This window comes from Helianthus annuus, chromosome 5 (assembly GCF_002127325.2).
Source record: "Helianthus annuus cultivar XRQ/B chromosome 5, HanXRQr2.0-SUNRISE, whole genome shotgun sequence".
NCBI lineage: Eukaryota > Viridiplantae > Streptophyta > Magnoliopsida > Asterales > Asteraceae > Helianthus > Helianthus annuus.
Window position 1 is genome coordinate 72988119 of NC_035437.2, and position 21378 is coordinate 73009496.

The 21378-nt window shown below is 37.3% G+C and overlaps 1 protein-coding gene across 1 annotated transcript; it reads left to right on the plus strand.

The window, feature by feature from the left end:
• The first annotated feature begins 9619 nt into the window (after positions 1-9619).
• LOC110943034 (protein HEADING DATE 3B) lies at positions 9620-11856 on the plus strand. The gene is made up of 4 exons (XM_022184792.1): positions 9620-9859; positions 9977-10797; positions 10941-10992; positions 11071-11856. Exons 1-4 carry the CDS (start codon positions 9620-9622, stop codon positions 11854-11856), a joined length of 1899 nt encoding a protein of 632 aa, XP_022040484.1.
• Positions 11857-21378: the final 9522 nt, after the last annotated feature.

Genomic DNA, 21378 nt, shown 5'->3' on the forward strand with positions numbered 1-21378 from the left:
TGTCAACATGTTTAATAATACCTCTGAGTGACCCTTTAACGTTCCAAAGACTTTGTAACGGTACTATACCCTCACTAAAATAATATAAATGAATTTCGCGAAGTTTCGATATGAAACGAGAAAGTTACGATCGAATTCGTAGAAGAAGGGTTAAAAGCGTCAACAGTGAAAGTTAAGGCTTTCCAATATAATTAATAAATAAACCAGGGACTTAATAATGCGGGTAAATAACACGAGGCCCCTATCGGTAAATAACCGAGGGCCAAACCGCAAAGTTACCCCTTCAAAACCGAAAGGTCAGGCGAATCATTACGAAAGATTTTGTTATTAATGGCTGGATTCTGCAATCATTGCAAAAGGATTTGAAAATCCTGAAATCTTAACCTCTCGCGGCCCGCGTGAAGGTTAAGCTTAAGTTGAGGCGGGCCGCGAGCCACCTCAATTACGCGCCTGGATTCTTAATCCCAGGCGGCCCGCGTAAAAGAGCATGGGGACTCCCATGCGGGTCGCGTAAAGTGCCCAGATGCAGAATTGTTGTAACTACTTGGCCTTTGGACCATTTGAATGATCAAACCTCAATCAATGAGGCATGGGCACCCTACAATTGACCCATAACACTCTAGGCCACCTGCCCATCATCCATGGTCACTTATAGACCAATGTGTGATGATCTTGGAGCTTGGTTTGCACTATAAATAGCAATGTTGTAGTTACAACATTCACACAACTCAAAACACAACTACTGACCATTCTAAGAAGCTCCAAGCATCTTTCTCTGCTCCATAAGCAAGAACACAACTTCTGTAAGTGATCTAACCCTTTGTGGTGTCACATTTCCTTAGTAAATGGCTAAGAACCAAACCGTCGTAACTACGGTTTGACTTTACAATAAATCAGTAATGGTTCAGTCTTATGACGAATCAAAAGTGGTTATGAGTTGGTATTTATGTGGGTAATAAACCTCTAAAATGGTTCCCCCTGATCACCACTCTAACTATGTCGAATGTCGAGTCAAACGTGCGGTTAAAAAGTCAACAGGAAGCTATTTTAGCGATTTATGCATAATCTGTAATATATATGTATGGAACCTGTTTTTATAATCATAAAACATGATAATAAGTATATAAACCTGTTTGCGCTCGTTTGAATCGATCATTTACTATATTGAACCGGTTCGGAGCCGAAAGTCGCATAAGTTTGACTTTTGCTTTGACTTCAGTTCTGACCCGTTTTAGTGAGGAATAAATATACCTTAGGACTCTCTTAGGACCAGGTCACATGTTGGTATAAACCTCTGTGGTCGGTTCATGAGTTATCCGAGTCTTTTACGCAATTCCGTCATTCGCCTAAAAGTTGACCGTAACGGCCTTTTAAAATTAAAACGAGTATTTCGGACACGTGAACGGACCAAAACCTTGCTTATTGAATTATAAGCATGTCCTTAAAGTTTCACGTCAATCCGAGGTCTAGAATGAGAGTTATGCTAAAAGGCGCACTTTTAAGAAAGTTTTGTAATTAACGGCGCAATTAGCATAACGCCCATCTAACCCAAGTTTTCGTCACCAAAACATTTACCCACTGTGGTAAAATAATATTTTGGGAATTTTAAAGATTTTTAATAATTTTTACCTTGCTCATAACCTGCGGTTATGGCTACGGTTCGGTAAATACCGAATATGCCCTTTTTGGCCAAAACGGGAGTTCTACAAGGTCTTTTGACCCGATTCCAGTTGCCACTGATTTTAAATAATAAATAAAGTATTTTAAGCTTTATAAACTGTTCGGGAAACTCAGATTTCCTGTAGAACTCGAAAATCCCTTTTTAAAGTCTTTAAAGTGACCGAAAAGCCCCTACGGGGCATAATATTAACTTAAACTCGTTACGGGCATTACGGAAGGTATCCTACTGATACCAAAATACTTTTAAGGCATATTGACTTAGGAAATAAGCGTAGGACACTTATGGTTAACCGTTTCGCCTATTTGCGCACACGGTACGGCTCATGGAACTAGTTTTCGTGCAATAGCCGATATGGGTCAAATTATATTATTTGAACCCCAAAATCCAGAGTATGAACTATAAACCCATATAAAACAAGTCTCTGAACTTGTTGGGTCCAAATCATACTCCATTCTCGGTTTTCGCCTTTTCGTGCGAATTAACCATATCTATGTATCGGAATCAACCGGTTTAAGCTACGGCTAATATAAGGACCGTTAGGATTCTAAGAGGTTAATTAAAAACCTTCGTTCCAGATTAGGAGCCCCAGTAAAAGCTATCGGTGATTTGATCTAAATTAAGGAATATACTTGCAAAGGTAAATACTTTAACTTATTTCCCCTATATGGGCTTGGGTTACGGTATATTAATACCGCTTGATTGAGCATTATATAATTCCATCGCTTAGGTGGTTAATTGATTAAATATGATCGGCTCATTTAAACAGTTTTGTTGCTTATAAGCCTTTGGGGGGTTTAATGACCGTTGTCCCGGATATCCTTGGCATCATTTTACGAAATGGCCACGACCATCGACATCCCGGTGTTGGCGTGCACCCGGTATAAAGTGTCGACATTAAAATTAAAAGACGTAGCCGTTGGTTTTTGTACTACGGTTTTACGCAAACGTGGTGTGTCTATAAATCTTTAACCCGGCACGACCCGGGCTACTGAACGCATAAAAGAACATGTAAAACGTTCACAAGATCATTATGAATTTTCCCAAGTTATAAAAGAGTTTGTGCCTTGTGCATTCAAATCAATTTTAATAAACATTTTCAAATGTGTCAGTTGAATGTATTTACCAGTGTAAACTGACGTATTTTCCCCAAAAAGATTAAGTGCAGGTACCTAAACGTAATTGGCTGGTATTAGCTCCCTAGCGTCGGGATAAGTCTCGCAAGCTTGATTGCAGTATCTGATGGAACAATACTTTATATCTATTTACGATCCACTGTGGATTTATTCAACCCCTGTAATACTTTTGATATTACAACCAAAGGTTGAAGTTTATATATTTATCTTATGCTTCCGCTGTGCATTATATAATTGTGTGGTTTGACTATATTGTTGCCAACATCGTCACGGTAATCCCCCACCGGGCCCACCGGTGAAACACCTGGAAATCGGGGTGTGACAAAAACTTGATGCCTGTGTAGCGTTATATATTTTTATTGATATTTTTAGACCTTTTTAACACATTAGTCAAGTTTCAAATTTATAAAACACGATATTCTACTAACACTAAACACACATATGGGCAAGTGCACCCATCGTGAGCGTAGTATAGCGTTGGTAAGATACCGAGGTCGTCCAAGGACACATGAGCTTTTAGTACCGGTTTATCATCAACGTCTAATCAAATCAAAAGTTTTACAAAGGTTTGAAACAAGAAAATAAAAACTAAAAATGCTAAAAATAAAAATAAAAAAAAACAAATAGACAACATGAATCACTTGGATCCGGCTGGCCTTTAATGTAACCTTTGATGATTTTCGCACTTTAGCATTTTTTATGAGATTATCTTAGTTATAATAGTAGGCCCCTCTTTTGAAGGTGACGTTACCCTCAACCCAGTGGTTTGAGTCAGCAAGGATACAATCCCAAATGGTCGGAATATTGGAAGATGATTAATTAAGTTATTAATGAGTAATGTGGTAGGACCCTCTTTTGAAGGCGACGTTAATGTCGGCTAAGTGGTTTGAGTCAGCAGGGATACAATCCCAAGTAGCCGGATTAATGTATTAATAGTAGTTTACATATAAGGGGATCAAGCCATTCGCACCCCCGCCATCCAATATCAGTGGGTATTGAAGGAGGTCCTAGTAAGCTTCACCCAGGTCCTTGCAGGATCTATAGAATGAACAAGGCAAGAACCTTACCAAACCATTCCCTTAACCCCCGACCAGGTAGCCAACATATCTCTATATAGACCGTAGAGATATGAATGGTGAAAATCTTTTATTTTATATAGACAGTAAAATAACGCCAAGATACCACGGACAAATGATAAGGAAGTTTCACCTTCAACATAAGAAACTAGTTATTAAAGCCATTAATACAAAACCAAATAAGAAGTGCGAAAAGATTAAAAATTAAAAGTATTACATTAAATGCTTGTCTTCACCAAGTGATGTAAGAGACTTAGGCAAACATGGCCTTTGATTGCCAAGAACTCTTGCTATCAATCTTGGATCCCGAGACTACTACACACACTCAAAGGTGGATGATGGATGATGGTGGTGGATGTGGGTTGTAGTGGGGGTGGAGTGGTGGTGAAATGGGAGAGAGGTGGTTTGCCAAGGGATGCCTTTGAAGTGAACCAAGCACCCCTATTTATATCCTGCACTGAAGCCCGGACACGGCCCCGTGTCCATTGGGCATGGCCCCATGTCCATCCTCTTTCTATTTCTTCATTAATTGCAATTGTCTGTATTAGGCTTCACACGCCCCCGTGTTCGCTGGGCACGGCCCCGTGTGTAAAAGCGTATCTGTACTATCAATATTTGCAAGATTCTGTGAATCTTAGCGTTGACCACGGCCCGTGTTGAGCTGGGCACGCCCTCGTGCTGGGAATAGAAGCTTCTATAGCTTTGTCTTTTTTGCAGGCACCTGTCCATGCCCCCGTGTCCGCCGGGCACGGGGCCGTCGTCAAACTTCTGTTTCTTTGTTTTTGCTTGGGAAGTTGCCCAAGTTTTAGACAAGAACGCAAGAGGTTATCGGAAAGGGTGATTCCTAAGCTAAATACCGGTGGGCGAGACCAACCTTTATTTCCCTCATCCGGGCTCTCGTTAAAGATGGTATATTTCGAATCGCTCGGGTCTATGTATGCATCGGCAGAAACCGATGGGGAGTCCTTCACGGCACAATCGACACAGGGACGACTATCGCCCAAGTCCTCACAAGAGTTAGAGGTGATTTCGGGAGCAACGATGTTGTTATAATCCGAATGCGATCTCAATAATTCTCCTTGATTGTCATCTTGAGATGAATTAGTTATTTCCATCTCAAGTTCTTTTATCAATTGGAGAATTAGTTCTTCCATTTGAAATAATTCTTCGAGAATCATATCATCTAGAAGGGATGATTGAGAGCATTCGAGGGAGAGATAGGGATTGTTTTTACTTTCGCCCATCATAAGGCTACAGGAAAACGATGGGTCTATATAGTGGGGAATGTAATTTAAAAAATAACATTTTAAATCTTCATGAGGTCCGCCACTTATTTGACATCACGTACCATAAGAGGAGCGAAAGTAAAAATGATCAGTATCACTCATGTTTGTGTCAGAAATTACCAAGCGTTGGGATCTTACGATTCTGTTTTCAGTATCTGAAGCTTGGGCACGGGGGCGTTTTCAGTGGGTACGGCCCCGTGTTCAGCTACTGTCCGACTTAAAACAGGATTGCCAGTACCAAAGATTGGGCATGGGGGCATGTTCAGCGGGCACGACCCCGTGCTGCAGTCTGCAGAAGCTGAAATATTTAGAAAAAAATCCTTAAAAAACATAAAAATAAGAAAAACGATTAGGCCGTTGATTCCTAACTTTCTTAAAATCCTTGTGTCCCCGGCAACGGCGCCAAAAACATGATCGTGTTTAGCGTTATATATTTTTATTGATATTTTAAGCCCTTTTTAACACATTAGTCAAGTTTTAAATTTATAAAACACGATATTCTACTAACACTAAGCACACATATGGGCAAGTGCACCCATCGTGAGCGAAGTATAGCGAGATACCGAGGTCGTCGAAGGACACAAGAGCTTTTAGTACCGGTTTATGCTCAACGTCTAATCAAATCAAAAGTTTTAGAAAAGGTTTTAAACAAGAAAATAAAAACTAAAAATGCTGAAAATAAAAATAAAATAAAAACAAATATACAAGATGAATCACGTGGATCCGACTCGCCTTTAATGTAAGCTTTGATGATTTCCGCACTTTTGCAGTTTTTAAGAGATTATCTTAGTTATTGTAGTAGGCCCCTCATTTGAAGGTGACGTTACCCTCAACCTAGTGGTTTGAGTCAGCAAGGATACAATTCCAAAGGGTCGGAATATTGGAAGATAATTAATTAAGTTATTAATGCGTAATGTGGTAGGCCCCTCTTTTGAAGGCGTCGTTACCCTCGGCTAAGTGGTTTGAGTCAGCAGGGTTACAATCCCAAGTAGTCGGGTTAATGTATTAATAGTAGTTCACATACGACGGGATCAAGCTATTCGCACCCCCGCCATCCAATACCAGTGGGTATTGAAGGTGTTCCTAGTAACCTTAACCCAGGTTCTTGCAGGATCTATACACTGAACAAGGCAAGAACTTTACCAAACCAATCCTTTAACCCCCTACCAGGTAGCCAACATATCTCTATATAGACCGTAGAGATATGAATGGTGAAAATCATTTATTTTATATAAACAGTAAAATAACCCCAAGACACCACAGACAAATGATAAGGAAGTTTCACCTTCAACATAAGAAACTAGTTATTAAAGTCATTAATACAAAACCAAATAAAAAGTGCAAAAAGATTAAAAATTAAAAGTATTACATTAAATGCTTGTCTTTACCAAGTGATGTAAGAGACTTAGGCAAACATTGGCTTTGATTCTCAAGAACTCTTACTATCAATATTGGATCCCGAGACTACTACACACACTCTAAGGTGGATGATGGATGATGGTGGTGGATGTGGGTTGTAGTGGTTGTGGGGTGGTGGTGAAGTGGGAGAGAGGTGGTTTGTCAAGGGATGCCTTTGAAGTGAACCAAACACCCCTATTTATAGCCTGCACAGAAGCCCGGACACGGCCCCGTGTCCATTGGGCATGGCCCCGTGTCCATCTTCTTTCTCTTTCTTCATTAATTGCAATTGTCTATATTAGGCTCCACACGCCCCCGTGTTCACTGGGCATGGCCCCGTGTGCAGAAGCGTATCCTTACTATCAAGATTTGCAAGATTCTGCGAATCTTATCGTTGACCACGACCCGTGTTGAGCTGGGCAAGCCCCCGTGCTGGGAATAGAAGCTTCTATAGCTTTGTCTTTTCTGCAGGCTCCTGGCCACGCCCCCATGTCTGCTGGGCACGGGGCCATGGTCAGACTTCTGTTTCTTTGTTTTTGCTTGGGAAGATGTTGTCGAGGGGTCGGGCATGCCACGTTTATTCCTTTTCTTTGTATTCATGTTAGATTTTGCTGTACATTTGTTGCTTTTTGTTCATTTAAACTCATTTGGTCCTGAAAATACAAAAGGAAAACAAAAGCACACTTTTCCAACATTAGTACTAAAAAAGGGTTAGTTTTATGCCTTATTTGATATAATTTATATGTTGCATTTTACACACATCAGAAGTCTTAACAACTGCTATTATACAAGTACTGATGAAGACTAAAGCATTGCTGACTCAAGGCCTGATCACCCTATGAAGAAAGCACTAATTTGCAACATCAATGTTTAGGCAACAACAGTGGAAAGCTACATCAGTGTTTATATATCAGTTGATTCATTGTATCAGTGTTTTGTATGTATGATTGTTTAGATGTTGTTAGTCTGTTAGATGTCACTGTACAGGTGACGTCAGCATTAGATGCTCAGTGGTTAGGATTGTGCTATAAATAGAACAGTACCTGTACTATTCTATTAGCTCTTTTTCACCATCATCTTGTACGAACTAATTGTGAGCTTAGGCTGAGGGGGAGTTTAGTATACATGCATGCATAGTTGAACTTTTGTAATTGATACAATCATTTGACTAATGAAATCCGGTATGATGAAGACTATTCTCTTGTGATTGTGTTATAAAAGTTTACCTTCCATTTCCGCTGCAATATCTCTCTGATTCATCTTCCCTTTAATTAAACAACACAATCAACGAAACTCAGATCCTAACAACCCAGCTATGGTTGTACCCGATTGGGCCTTATCCAGTTCCGGGTACAACCCAATACCTGGTTTGTGCAACTCTATAACACAGATTTGAAAACACCAGCACGTGTGCTCTTCAGTAGGGTATTGACAAGGGGTGAAATTTTCCAACATGGCACGAATACGACATGAAAATAATCATACTTTGGATTATCTATTTCACCCATACAAAAACCCGTCAAGTTTGGGTTAACGTGTTTCATTAGATGGCTCAACCTGCCAACTAACAATTATACAAGTTGACTAGCTAACCATTGTTTTACCTGTTTAACCACTTTTTACGACCCACATGCACCAACCTAATTAACACGTTTACAACTTGATTGCTATCCGCCAACACATTTGAAGGGTTTTGATTAATGGGTTACATGAATCATGTTCGGGTTAAACGATCATATGTGTGTGGGTTAAGATTTTGATGTTTTAACACGAATAAAAATATGGGCCGTCTTCGAGTTGAACAATTCAATCCGCCTACCTAACCTTATTGACACCCTATGGACGTGTAAAGTAATATTAAACGAATGACCTTGTGTTATTTGTCTTTAATTCGATTCGATCTTTTTCCGGGCCAATATAGTTCCAGATGGTGTCCAAATGTTGGGTGGATAAAAAGACTAAACCACTTCCATACCCCACCTTATTCGTCGGTTATATTTCGGGTTGCAACCCTATGATTTGAAACTAGTTCCAAGTCGATTATACTCAACTGAATAGGCTAAAATCCATAAAGAAACTCGGAACCAAAACCTAACCGGTAAATTACCTCAATGATAACTGGTTCCATACTCGAACTGGTTCCTCGATACCTGATTATTGACTCATAGACCAGAACCGGAACCGGTTCCAACCCTATTTTGTGCACCTCTCTTGATACGAATAAATGCTTCAATCGTTAGTATCAAGGTTGTTTATCCGGATATTATTAGGTTCAACCCATCAAGAGCCAAGTATAGAATATTCATGATAATGGACTCTCTCACATCTCAACAAACACGGTTTCTTTTCATCATAATCTTATTTTTAATCTTACACGTCTTCATTTCAAAACAGTTGCATATATTTCGCAAAAGTCACACGAAAAAAATTTAAATAAACGAGCATTATATGCTTATAGTAGTGATAACTATTTACAAAAAGTGGGTAGTTTCTGTAAGTTAAAAAATAATGAAAGGACTATATATATTTAAGTAATAGTTGAGCGCAAAAATAGTGATTGAGAGAGAGGGTGGGTGTTTTTACATACATCAGATGCTCGAAAATATCTCTGATGCAGATTTGACGGAGAAAGATTGGCTCTCTGTGTTCCTTGTTTTCCTGTGAATGTACGAATGTATGTATGCATGGAATTGGTACCACTTGTGGCTCCATTTTTAGATGTAGAGAGAGAAGACTCAGTCGCACTCAATCCATATATAACCATCGATTACCTCAAAACATGTAAATTGTTTCTATTGTGATGTGATATCTCTCCCCACATATTTCTCCATTTCTAACTCTCTGCGGATCATATTTTTGGTTTCTCCATCAATCTGTGCCGTGTTCGTTGCTTTTGCTTTCACAAGGATGTTTCACTGATGTGTTGGATTTTTGTTCTTCAATCGGCATTGTTGGATCGATGGGAGTTTAACAAGACTTCCTATGTTTTATTGGTTAATGTGAGATCTATATTAGGTTTCATCAGTTAGTATCCATAAAATAGTGATGGGGAATGTAAAAGATGAAGGGAAGAAAATGGATCCTTTGTTTCCGAGGCTTCATATTAGTGATGCCGATAAAGGAGACCCGAGAACACCTCCAAGGAATAAAATGGCTATATCTCAACAGTTTAATGTACCCTCACAAAGCGGACAAAGGTTTGTTTCCGGATCTGTGTCACCGGTTTTACCTCTTTCTACCAACAATGGTAATCGTTTGGGTCCTAGCACATCATCTTCTTATCATGTGAGTGTTTTTAATTTTGATTTACATTAGTAATTTTAGTTGTGTTATGACTAAAATTCGAATAAGTAGTCATTATAAGTATTGATTCATAGTTGTGATTAATCAACGACTTTATAGGATGCAAACTACAAAAGAAGTATGCTTTCGTCTTTTGGGCGGTCATGTGGATCAACAAGAATGGCTACAAGACTCGATTCTTATCACTCAAGTGGTATCAATTTGAATATATCATTAACAACCGTTAAACAAACGATAGAAACTACTAATTGTCAAACCTTATGCAACACTGGACATCCAAAACCTCAAGAGTTTAGAACTACAAGGAACAACACTATAGTCAAGAAGCTTGAATATGAAGATGATTACCTGGTTCCAAGTTTTACATTTGGGAACGCCCAACACGATACAAATAGAGGGAGTTTCAGCACAAATGTTTATCAAAAGCAATTGAAAATAACCGATAAAGAGATCACCCATGAAAATAAACAAAACACTATGACATCTAAAGACATTGCTAGAGAACCCATGCCATGTTATAATTCTGATAGAGGTCGGTTTTCAGAAATGTTAAACGAAGATGTGTCTCCCTCAATAAAGAAAAGGATCTTGATAGATGAACCACAAACGTCCCATGATCCCAGTACTAGGTTGCCACTTAAAAGAAAAGGTTTTCAAGAAAACATGGTCTACAAAGATGGTACAAAAAATATATGGACTTTTCTCGGAGATAATAGAAAAGTTGATAGGGATACTCATGAAGCTCTTGCTACTGTTAATAAAAGTGAAGAAGATCATGGCTTTTTACATTTAGGAGATGCTCGGAAAACTACCAACAGATTAGAGACAAACTTTCTTTCAGGATTTAATATAAACCCCGGGGAAGTTTCACAAATAATCGGTCCAGAACAATATTGCATAGCAAGACGAACAATTATTCAGTAAGTATCTTTAATATGTGTTTGGCATTCTGTTCTGAAAGTAATTATCTGATATTGAAAAATCGGCCTTTAGAATGTTCAACAAATAATCAAATTCCACTTATAAGTGTTCATGAATGTTTTCATTTACCATGATATTTCAGACAACAAAGAGTTTTCCAGTCACAACTCTTCGAGTTGCATCGATTAATAAAGGTATGTTAAATCAAATTTATGTAAAATCCAACACTTTAACGAAATTGGTTTCTCATAATATGAGGTTTATATTGACAGGTACAAAAAATACTAGCAGAATCACCTGATCTTTTGATAGAAAATAGTTTTTACAAACTAAAGAAGTCGCCATCTGAAGACATGTTCCCACATCTTTTTCATCGGAAACAAAACAATGATACCGGAAAAATATACAACCCGAATTTAGTAGACCTCCCACCGCCACCACCACCACCACCACCGACTATCAACGGTGGCAAACAACCACCATGGTGCTTCCTTCCAACACCTCCACCAGGAAACCAATGGTTGGTGCCTGTTAGGTCACCATCTGAGGGACTAGTTTACAAACCCCTCGCCGGAGCTTCTCCACCACCTCTCGGCCTCATGCCACCAGTGTATGGCATGAGCCTAACACCCTCAAATGCGGACTTCCTCACCAATGGTTATAATATTCCAACATCTTACCAACAAGGAATCAGTGTATTTCCGAGCACTTCCCTTTTAACATCATATGGATTTCCAGCGATAACCAAACATATTAGTTCTCCAGCGATCGATGACAGTGTGAACTATAGCAAAAATAGTAAAACCGCGTGTAATATAGAGAGTGATTTGCAGGGAAGTAGTGGAAGCAGCTCTAATGAAAGAAAAAAAGGAGATGAACTTCCTCTTTTTCCAACCACACCGATGGCTCAAACTTCTGATCAATGTACAGAACGAAAGCAGGGATCTAATGAACGGATAAAAGTGATCAAAGTTGTACCACATAATCCGAAATTGGCATCTGAATCAGCTGCTCGTATATTCCAGTTCATACAAGAGGAAAGGAAACATAATGAATAGTTTTTTTTTTTTTGTAAAAATTATTATTGTTTTTTTGTTAATAAGATTTTTTTGAATAATTATGCATACAGGAAATTAATATAGAGGTCGATTTTATTTTGTGTTTTGTAACTCCTTTTGGGATTTCAACTATTTGTTATGTCTTGATACAATAATAAGGTTTTTGGATGGTATCATGGATTGCTTGTGTGGTTATATATGAACGCACTTTAACTACTTAAGAGTTGTTTGATTTGCAACTGATTTTTGAAGTAATTGAAATGTGTCCAAAAAAAAAGTTAGAATTGGAATTTGTTAAGAAAATTGAAATTATAACTTGAATGTGCAACACAACTATCACATCTTTATCTTTCCATCCATTCCTGGACTCATCGTAGTATTAGGGTTTAGCATTATGATTTAGTTTTTGTGTTTGCATTAAGGTTTAGCTTTAGGGTTTAGCATTAGGGTTTAGTTTTAGGGTTTTGCTTTAATTTACGGTTTAGCATTAGGGTTTATCATTAGAGTATCCCCAATAAGGGGTGTTTTTTGATGTTTTTATTGTGACAAGGTGGCATTACCCCACCAATCACACACATTCTCTCTCTTGCTCATATTATCATCCAAAAACAACACTCTCTCTTCTCTCTCCTCTTTCCTCCTTCCTTCTCACAACACCTTTCTCTCTCCTCAAATACATGTTTTCCCTACATACACCACCACACCTTCTCTCCTCCACCTCACACCCTCTCTCATCCACATCACCTTTCTCTCTTCTTAAAAACATCAACATACATCCTATTGTGGATGCTCTTAGGGTTTAGCATTAAGGTTTAGGGTTTATAACACTTATTTTTCAATTTTAAACATACATATACATATATATATATATATATAATTGACAATATACACATACGTATAGTTAAAAGATTAACAATATACACATGTGTATAAATCCTTAAAGAAAAAATTAAAAAAAATAAAAATAAAAACCTTAAAGAAAAACCTCCTATTTTTCCAAAAAAAAAATGCATTTTTAACCTTTGTTTGCATTTTTTTTCTTAGAAAAAAATTTGTGATTCAGATTGCTTCTCAAGTATCTCAAATAGGGTGGACTTCTTTTAGATCCTTACCCTATATATATATATATATAAGATATATTAAGTAGAGTAAGGTTATTCTAAAAAAGGGCCTAACATATTAAACGTGAGAAGTGAAGCATGAATTATTTTTCCCGGTCATGTCAAGCATGTATTTTACTCCTAGAATCTAAAAAAGAACTCTGTTTGTCTATAATACTATACTAGTGGGTAACCCGCGCGTTGCTACGGAGTCGATACCACGGGGAAAGAACATAACTCAAACCTTAAAACAATAAAAAATATCATATAAAAGTTGTAGATCGGTATCTTTATATGCCTATGTTTTTTTATTGAAAAATGATAAGGCATACAAAGTTTGAGTGACTTACAAGTTAAAACAAGTTCATTAATTTGATGCTTGTTATAATTTTCAGAAAGTGTTTAAAAATGTTAAACAAAATCAGTCTGTGTTCTCAAAAGATCAACCAAGGTCATTAAATTGGACTTGGTAGATTAATTGAGTAATCAGGGTCATTAACTTGGACCTGAATACTTGAGTGGATTTTGGTACTGATAGACTATGTATTTTTAAAAAAGATAAGTTTGTAATGTTTGATGTTTGAGACACAGGTTTTGGACTTCATCATTCCCACGGGAGCTATCTGTCAAAGTCTGAACCAGATCAAGACCTCAGATTCTAGCATATTGAGAAGGGGAGTCTGTGAAAGGGGGAGTCTGGATCATCGGCCAAAGGGGAGTCTGAAGATGAAGCTAGGAAGTGAACCTGAATTTGTTAAGATAGAGTTTTTACGATGAAAAGACAGAGTTGGAGAAAAGACCAAGACTGAAGACTCGGAGTCGAAGACGTCGTCAACATCCAAGGGGGAGTCTGTTGGTGCACTGAATGTCTGTTGACTACATTTATATTGAGTCTTAGGTCTAGATAGATTGTACGGAGTCGGAAAATCAGAAATTAGGGTTTTAGAATGTTAATTTCGCTTATATGTACATAGATTGTGGGATTTCGCTCTTAGGGTCATTAGGAGGTTTCGCTCATATGGTTCCTGGTGATTTCGCTCATAGATACATGGGGGTTTCGCTTTTTAGGTCACATCTATAAATACCCCATGTGTGATCTTCATTTGTAACTTGGAGCGAAATGAACTACCTTGATTCCGCCTTTTATACGCAAAGATGAACTACCTTAACTGACTTTTCAGGGTCATAGAACGGTCCAACACATCCACAAGCATGAGTAAAGCTGCGCGCACATCCACTTCTAGTTACCTGAAATACATGTAAGTTTTGGAAAAACGTCAACATAATGTTGGTGTGAATTCATGCAGTTCTTGTATTGAACGTTAGTATACTTGTATGAAAAACATGGTATGTATTTGGTGTAAATCAAGTATTCATGTATATATTAAGTTGTTAATGGGTTGCAAGGCCATTAACATGTGACACGACATAGGAAGTCACCAAACCATAGGCATATTTCTAGTTGTCGATTCACGACGGAGACACAAAAACACTACTCGGTACTAGTTGTCACCAAGAGTGGGGCTGCCCTGAAACCCATTAGATCTAACCTTTTGTTCTGCGGTCTAAGTATATACACGATTAATGGTGCTTATGGTACCCTATTCGTGATATGATTTCTCGTATCATTTCTCAAAATGCATCATACTTGGTACTAGTTATCACCAAGAGTGCTTCTTGTTTTTGTATGATACCATTTATAACATTGTACATTTATAACATGTATTTCACCCCCGAAGTTATAAAACCAAAAACAGTTAAAGAAAAGGGGGAGCATGAACTCACAACTTTGTGTTCCTTGCGTCGTAAACTTCACCGGATTTGCTTAATTAACGTCGTGACCTATACGCGTTTTCTTATCGTTAGTCACTAGACTTGTATCGTACAAGCACAAGTCACTATCTTTTGTATATGTATTGTTGTGTTAAAATTTTTTTTTGTATTTTTAACTATGTATCTTCTTATATTCTTTTCTCAAAAATTAATATAAGTATCTTGTATTTTGCACCCGAATTATGTATCTTGTATGTTGTATGTGTATTTTTATGTTTTTACTCCTTAGAAGTATTTAGTGTATTTTCAAGTCCTAATACACTACCATGTATAATACATACTACATACACTTAGCACAAAATTTGGTGACCAATAATTACTTATATTTTTCATCAAAAATATACATACTTAATATCAATTTTAATCTTGAAGAAATCATCGTTTCTTAACACCAAAAATTAGGGAAACCTTGGTAAATGTTCTTAGATGCATTTTTAGGGAATAAGTTTCTCAAACTTATATTTTCTAAGTGTCAAAATTTATAGAAATTTTGACAGAGTTTCCCCTAAAAATGGAGGTTTCCCATGTTTTCAAAACATGTGTTTATTTTCTTTTCAACATCAAAACAATTTTCCAACGATAATCACCAACCACATATATTAATTTCTTCATATGAAACATCATGGTGAACTTGATTCTTGTTAAACATGTGTAGTCTTTTAGATCTACACTTTACATAAGGTGATCTTTCCAAAATAAGTGTTCTTGTAAATTTTTAACCAACTTTTTATAAGACTCTGTTTTACTAACCAACTCATCCATGAGTTTTATGTTTTCAACGTTTGTAAATTATATTTCTAAAACCACTCTTATGTTTATTAGAAAGATCATTATTTTTAATCTCATGTTTACCCATGGATCTTTCAAGATCCATGCTTAATATCTTTAGATCTTTAAAAAAAACAAGCTTTATGTTATATTTTTAACAAACTTTCCATAAGTTTTAGTTTCAAAAATTAATTCTACACATACTTTATCACTTCAAATTTATAAGTTTATGTACAAAAAAAAAAATATATATTTCAAGTTCACATTATGCTTCATATGTTCACCTTCAAGTTTAACCATGGATCCTTCAAGATCGATGCTTAAAGTTGGTAGATCCTAGCATTAACATACTTGATCTAATCATAAAAGCAAGATACCACATCAACAACTTTATTACACACACTAAAAATTCATGTAATCACTTATTTTCTTCATAAATATGTTAGATCTTCTCATTTTTAACATTAGAAGTTAAGTTGTTTCGATGGTGAAACTTGTACATAACATAAACATGACATAAATTAGTGATCAAGAAGCTTACTACTAGCTCTAATGGCTAGGGAAGTGGCACAAGATTGAAGAAAATGAACAATGAAGAAAGTGAGTGGTTAAAAGCTCCACGAAGAGATCCTTCAAGTTCTAGCACTATACACCCTCTTAAATGGCTTCCATACACCTCTAGATCACCTTAGATTATAAGATTGAAGCTTGGAAATAGTGGTGGTAGGGTGGTGAGTTTGAGCCGAGTCCAAGAAGGAATGGGAGGAAGAAGATGAAGTTTTTATGTGTAAATGGACAATGGTGTATACTTATGGTTTTTATAAAGAAAAATCCAACACATGATCTTTCTCATGGATTTTATGCCAACTAGTTAGGGGACATGGTTATATAAAATAATAAAAGCCATGTGGGGCCCTTTGTGGCCGTTTGCAACATGAGGGAAGGGGGTAAATTGTAATATTTTTGGAAGTTAGAGGTTTAAAGTGCAAACTAGGAGGTTTAAGTATGTTTATGTGTGTTTAGGTTTTTTATGATTTTTAAGGTGTTCTAGCATCAATAATAGTTTAATATCATAAAAACATTACTTTTAGTCAAATCTTGATGTCCCAGTTATTGTCCGGTTGTTCGGTTCGTTAAAGTGCTGAATCGCACAGTTTCACTAGGTATAAAGCACTTTTTATGGCAGTTTTAATTTCCGACACTTTGTAAGTTATTTTGGACAATAAAACATAAATTCTACATGATATTAATGTGCTTAAAAGCTGATTATAGCTAAATTGTATGAATTTCAGCATTTAAAGTGTGTTTCGGGTGCTTTTTAGTGCGTATTTTAGCTTCCGGAATGTCTATATGTTAACCCTTGTATGTACTCCTTGGGGTTTAATGTATTCTTGTCATTGGACCTACACCTAAGCTCCAATTCTATTGTCTAACTGCTTTCTGCAGAATTGTTGACACAATGTGTCTTACCGGTGAGTTTACTGGTATTTCTGACGCAACGCTCTCGTTAATGCATAAAGAAATTCTTGTAGTATAAAACGTGCATGAATTCACTTGTATATCATGAAATCAAACAATGTTGACATTTAAGTTCATAATTGCAATCATTAAATAGTAATTAATGTGTACGGAAATTACCGGTTTGGTGCCAGTTGTCACAAAATTAACAGGTTGCTCTAAGGATTTACAAATATACCCCTAGTTATTAAGATAACCAAAACCCAACTTCTAAGGGGCCACCTTTCATGCAGCTATTAATAAGAGGAACTATCGGTGCCCACTGCTAAGGACTTATAAGGACATATAATTTAAACTTATAATGGATGTGAAACATGATGTCAAAAGTAAAAAATCCAACCTTGATGATTGAAATCATATGTGCTTGACATGCTCTAGAAGAAAAAAATGACTTGATGCGTCTAGATATGGCACTGAAATTTTCATCCACCTGCTATTTCTGTGATGTGAATAGAAAGCGGTTTTTTTTTTTTTTTTTTACCAAAACCCGTAAGATATTTCATTATTATAGCCGTTTCCATTGGCCTTGCTTGTCGGATAAGAGATAAAGCAATATACTCTTGAGAGCTATATCCAACAAAAGTAAGCTACACCAAATTTACCCTAATCATTTGACTAAGATATGCATTACCAAAACAAATACTATTCACAGTACGCACTATAACAAAAAGAACATAAACTTTGAGTTACAAATTTTTCAAGGCACATACTTAGGCTTCCATGTAGTCTAGAATGTATATTGAAATTCTAAATAATTATGCATAGTGGTGCAACAAGCCGAGCCGAGCCCGAGCCCGGCTAGGCTCGAGTTTGAATAGATGAAGCTATTAAATAAAGAGATGTGTTGGTTTTTTTAGTTTCAAAGATCATGATCATCAGTTCAAACTACAAGAAATAATTGTCTGATCTGAGATTGCTTACGAAGTGTTTTTGTACATATTTGGATCAGATTTCATTCCACACTCAAACTGCAATTTTAAAGTCAATACTGATTGCTAATGACATCGTCTTAATACACATTAATTTAATAGTTAATGTTGTTATTTGTTCGCTTCTAATGTGTTAGTAATGTCTAATTGGGTCGAGTCGTGTTATGCTCGTTTGTCCCACACGTATACATGTTGCAATAATTACATCAAATTAATAATTAATTAAGCTGTCAGGTTCACTATACCTCTCTGTTGACCATGCTTGACATGCTGTTGTCCGACTTTCACTTGGTCAGGTGACGTTCATGTTGCGCCTCCTCCGTGGGGGTGGTTTCACGGGCTGCCACGTCCCTCGTGACACCTACACCATCCCTTCCACGGTCCCTTATACCATGTAGCCTAAATTCTAAAAGAATACTAGTGGCACGTAATGTACCGATTGATACAACCATGAAAAGCTCAAAGTAAAGGTGTGACTAAGGGATGGAATCGAAACAAAAAACAACAAATATGGAAAGGAAAACCCGTAAGAATGAAAGAGAATTAGGAACATGAGAAATTAACCTTTTAATTCTGAGAAATAGGATCAAAATCCCCACCAATTTGGAATTCCATTGCAGATGATAAACATGATGCTAATATTGATGCTCTTCGAAGTCCCTTCCTCTCCTCACTGGTTCTCTTTACCTCCTCTTCTCTCTCGCTCCTTATGCCGGAAACGACCGGAAAAGTTTGCATCTGACTTCCATTGGCGAAAGATTTATCACGATTAAGTTAAAATGGCTGGTTAATCAAAGGGTTAGGGTTACGATTCACTTCCATTGGCATTGAATTGAAGGATTTCACCAAACGGGGAGGGGAAGCAACGCCCATTCAATGCTCTCATCAATTGAATCATTAATCTTTAGTTACTGGGGTCATCTAACATTGTTGTTCAGGTGTAGACGGCGTAATACGTTGAATTGGGGGCAAACTTGGGAGAAGGGGATGAAAGAACAGGGAAGAAGGCATGACTCTTCGTCTGCCATTTTAAAATTTCAAGGAAAATTACATTTCAGTACATAGGAAATTTATTATATAGTATTATAGATAAAGCAAATGTGATGTGCAAGATTGTAATTTTACCACACTTACAAGTTATAAAGCAACAAGTACAACGTTTTATAAGGGAACTTTTAGGGTAAACTTGGGAATTCCATATAATTTAAAACACCTATAGGGTTACTATGGTAATTTTAGATGTTATCTCTGCTTGAAGCCTAAATTTCAGTTCCACCCTTGCCCCTCGTCGTTTCCCCCACCCTCATCGATTAAACCTCACTGAATGCAATCTTCAGTTCTGGTTACCCTCGATTGAATGCTTCCACTGAATCATCTATTCTTCAATGCGTCTTTACAATCCCTCTCCGTTACCATCGCACCCCCTGTTAAGAACCAGACTAGGCGCCCACAATTGGGTCTGCGTATCGGCATTATCAGGTTTGCATCTTCTTTCTCTACTAATCATCATCGCTCTCATCTTCTGTCATCTTCAGATTCTTCGCATATCAAAACCCTTAAAGGTGGTGGTGTAGGATCATAAATAGCTCCGATTAACCAACCATTCTGATACAGCAACGATGGTTTCAAAGTACAATCAGTTTACCGGTGACTAAGGTAAGTCAGACCTCTTGTTTTGTTTCTTTATTTTTGGAAACTGATGAATGTTTTTTATGGTCTAGGGTTTTGCTGGCTGTGATTTGGTGAACTTTCGTTAAATCTGTGGCGAGGACAAGGGTAAAAACGGCTACCAGTCAGTGATGAATTCTCTGGAAGTAGGTTTTCGGTTAGGATTAGCTACTGCCACAATTGGGTTTTTGATTTACAATGAATTCTGGTATGTTTATGTACAGGTTCATGACATTAGGATTCAAAGTTTTCTACAGTTTTGGTTAGAGAAGTAACTAAAGAACACTTTTTTTTTACTTCTAGAACCTGTTACATTTTGTTTTTGTAATGTGTTTTGGTTGTTAAAGTGAATCTTTAGGTCACACATTCAAGATTGATGAGGTTTCGGATTTGTATCAATGCAAGATAGGCCTGAGTGTTTCTACATCGGTGACCAGTCGGAATCAGAAACCCAAGCCGGAACCATTTGTCGTCGGCATTTAAGTAAGAGAAATTTATCCTCATATCTTGATGTATCTTCGTATTTGTGACAACCCTCACTAAACCAGGTATCCGTACGACTTAATTAACTATTAATTGCTGCTTAATTACTGTGCTTAACTGAGATTACTGATGAACTGCTACTTGACTGTTGATACTTGTACATATCTGCATCATACTTTGATTTCCGTCACTACATTATTTACTTACTGAACTCTAGTGACAAACATGATGCACAAAAGCACAGTAGCATTTGAACGGATAACCCATTGGACATGCTGATAAAGCCAGCATTAGGCAGACACTGCCTCTAAAGGCCTGTATGAGCCAGAAATATATTACTACACCCAGAGTGTGTGTAGGGATACAAGAGTTGTAGAACTGCGTCTCTAGGAATAAGATATAATGATTGGATGTGCCTAAAACGTACTCTAAGCACAAAACACAACACTTTATTTAACATACCAGCTTCTAGCTAACTAATAAAGTGCCAAAACATGAGGAAATATTCCTGACACTTTGCAGAATAAGATGTGTCACTAAAAATATTATTTACAACGCTTAAAAGATTACTTAAGCACTTTAACGGATTACTATCCAACCGAACAACCGGACTATACCCGGAACATAAAAATATTGCCAAAAATATTGTTAGTCTTTTTCTGAGCCAGTTAGGGTCCCTGATTACCCTAACACCCGCATTATAACGCATCACACCACTAACCGAGTTAACCCCTAATCTAACTTGGTTTGATGTAACTAAACTCTAACTGAACGATTGAAAACGAACTAGATACCCCCCCCCTGGCCGATTCGGTCACCTTGTGACCCCCCCATGTACCATTTTCATTATTTAATTCTCCTATGTCTAGTATCAAGAGGACATTGGAACCATTGGACACTAATCTCATGTTTGTCTATAAATAACATCACTTAACACAAGAGATTATACTCACCTCAAATCACCAAGCACAACTCTCTCCCTTGCCCTCCCCACTCTCGGCCGAACACCCACACATCCATCCATCCATCTTTCGATTCTTGTTCACCCATTCCAAGCACATACAAGTGATAAGGGTCACGTATTAGGAGCCTTGGAGCAAACGGAAGTGGAAGGACCTCGTTACCTCGCTTTTATCCACCTCATTTTCGCCTAGAATCTTCCCTAGCCCCGAGCTAGAGGTATAATGTTTAAAACTCACTCTTGAACATATCTAAGGTGGTTA

Coding starts and splice junctions, on each gene's coding strand:
- LOC110943034 (XM_022184792.1), top strand. CDS start 9,620: ATGGGGAATGTAAAAGATGAAGGGAAGAAAATGGATCCTTTGTTTCCG. Junction 9,860..9,976: donor GCACATCATCTTCTTATCAT/GTGAGTGTTTTT, acceptor ACGACTTTATAG/GATGCAAACTACAAAAGAAG. Junction 10,993..11,070: donor AGTTGCATCGATTAATAAAG/GTATGTTAAATC, acceptor TTATATTGACAG/GTACAAAAAATACTAGCAGA.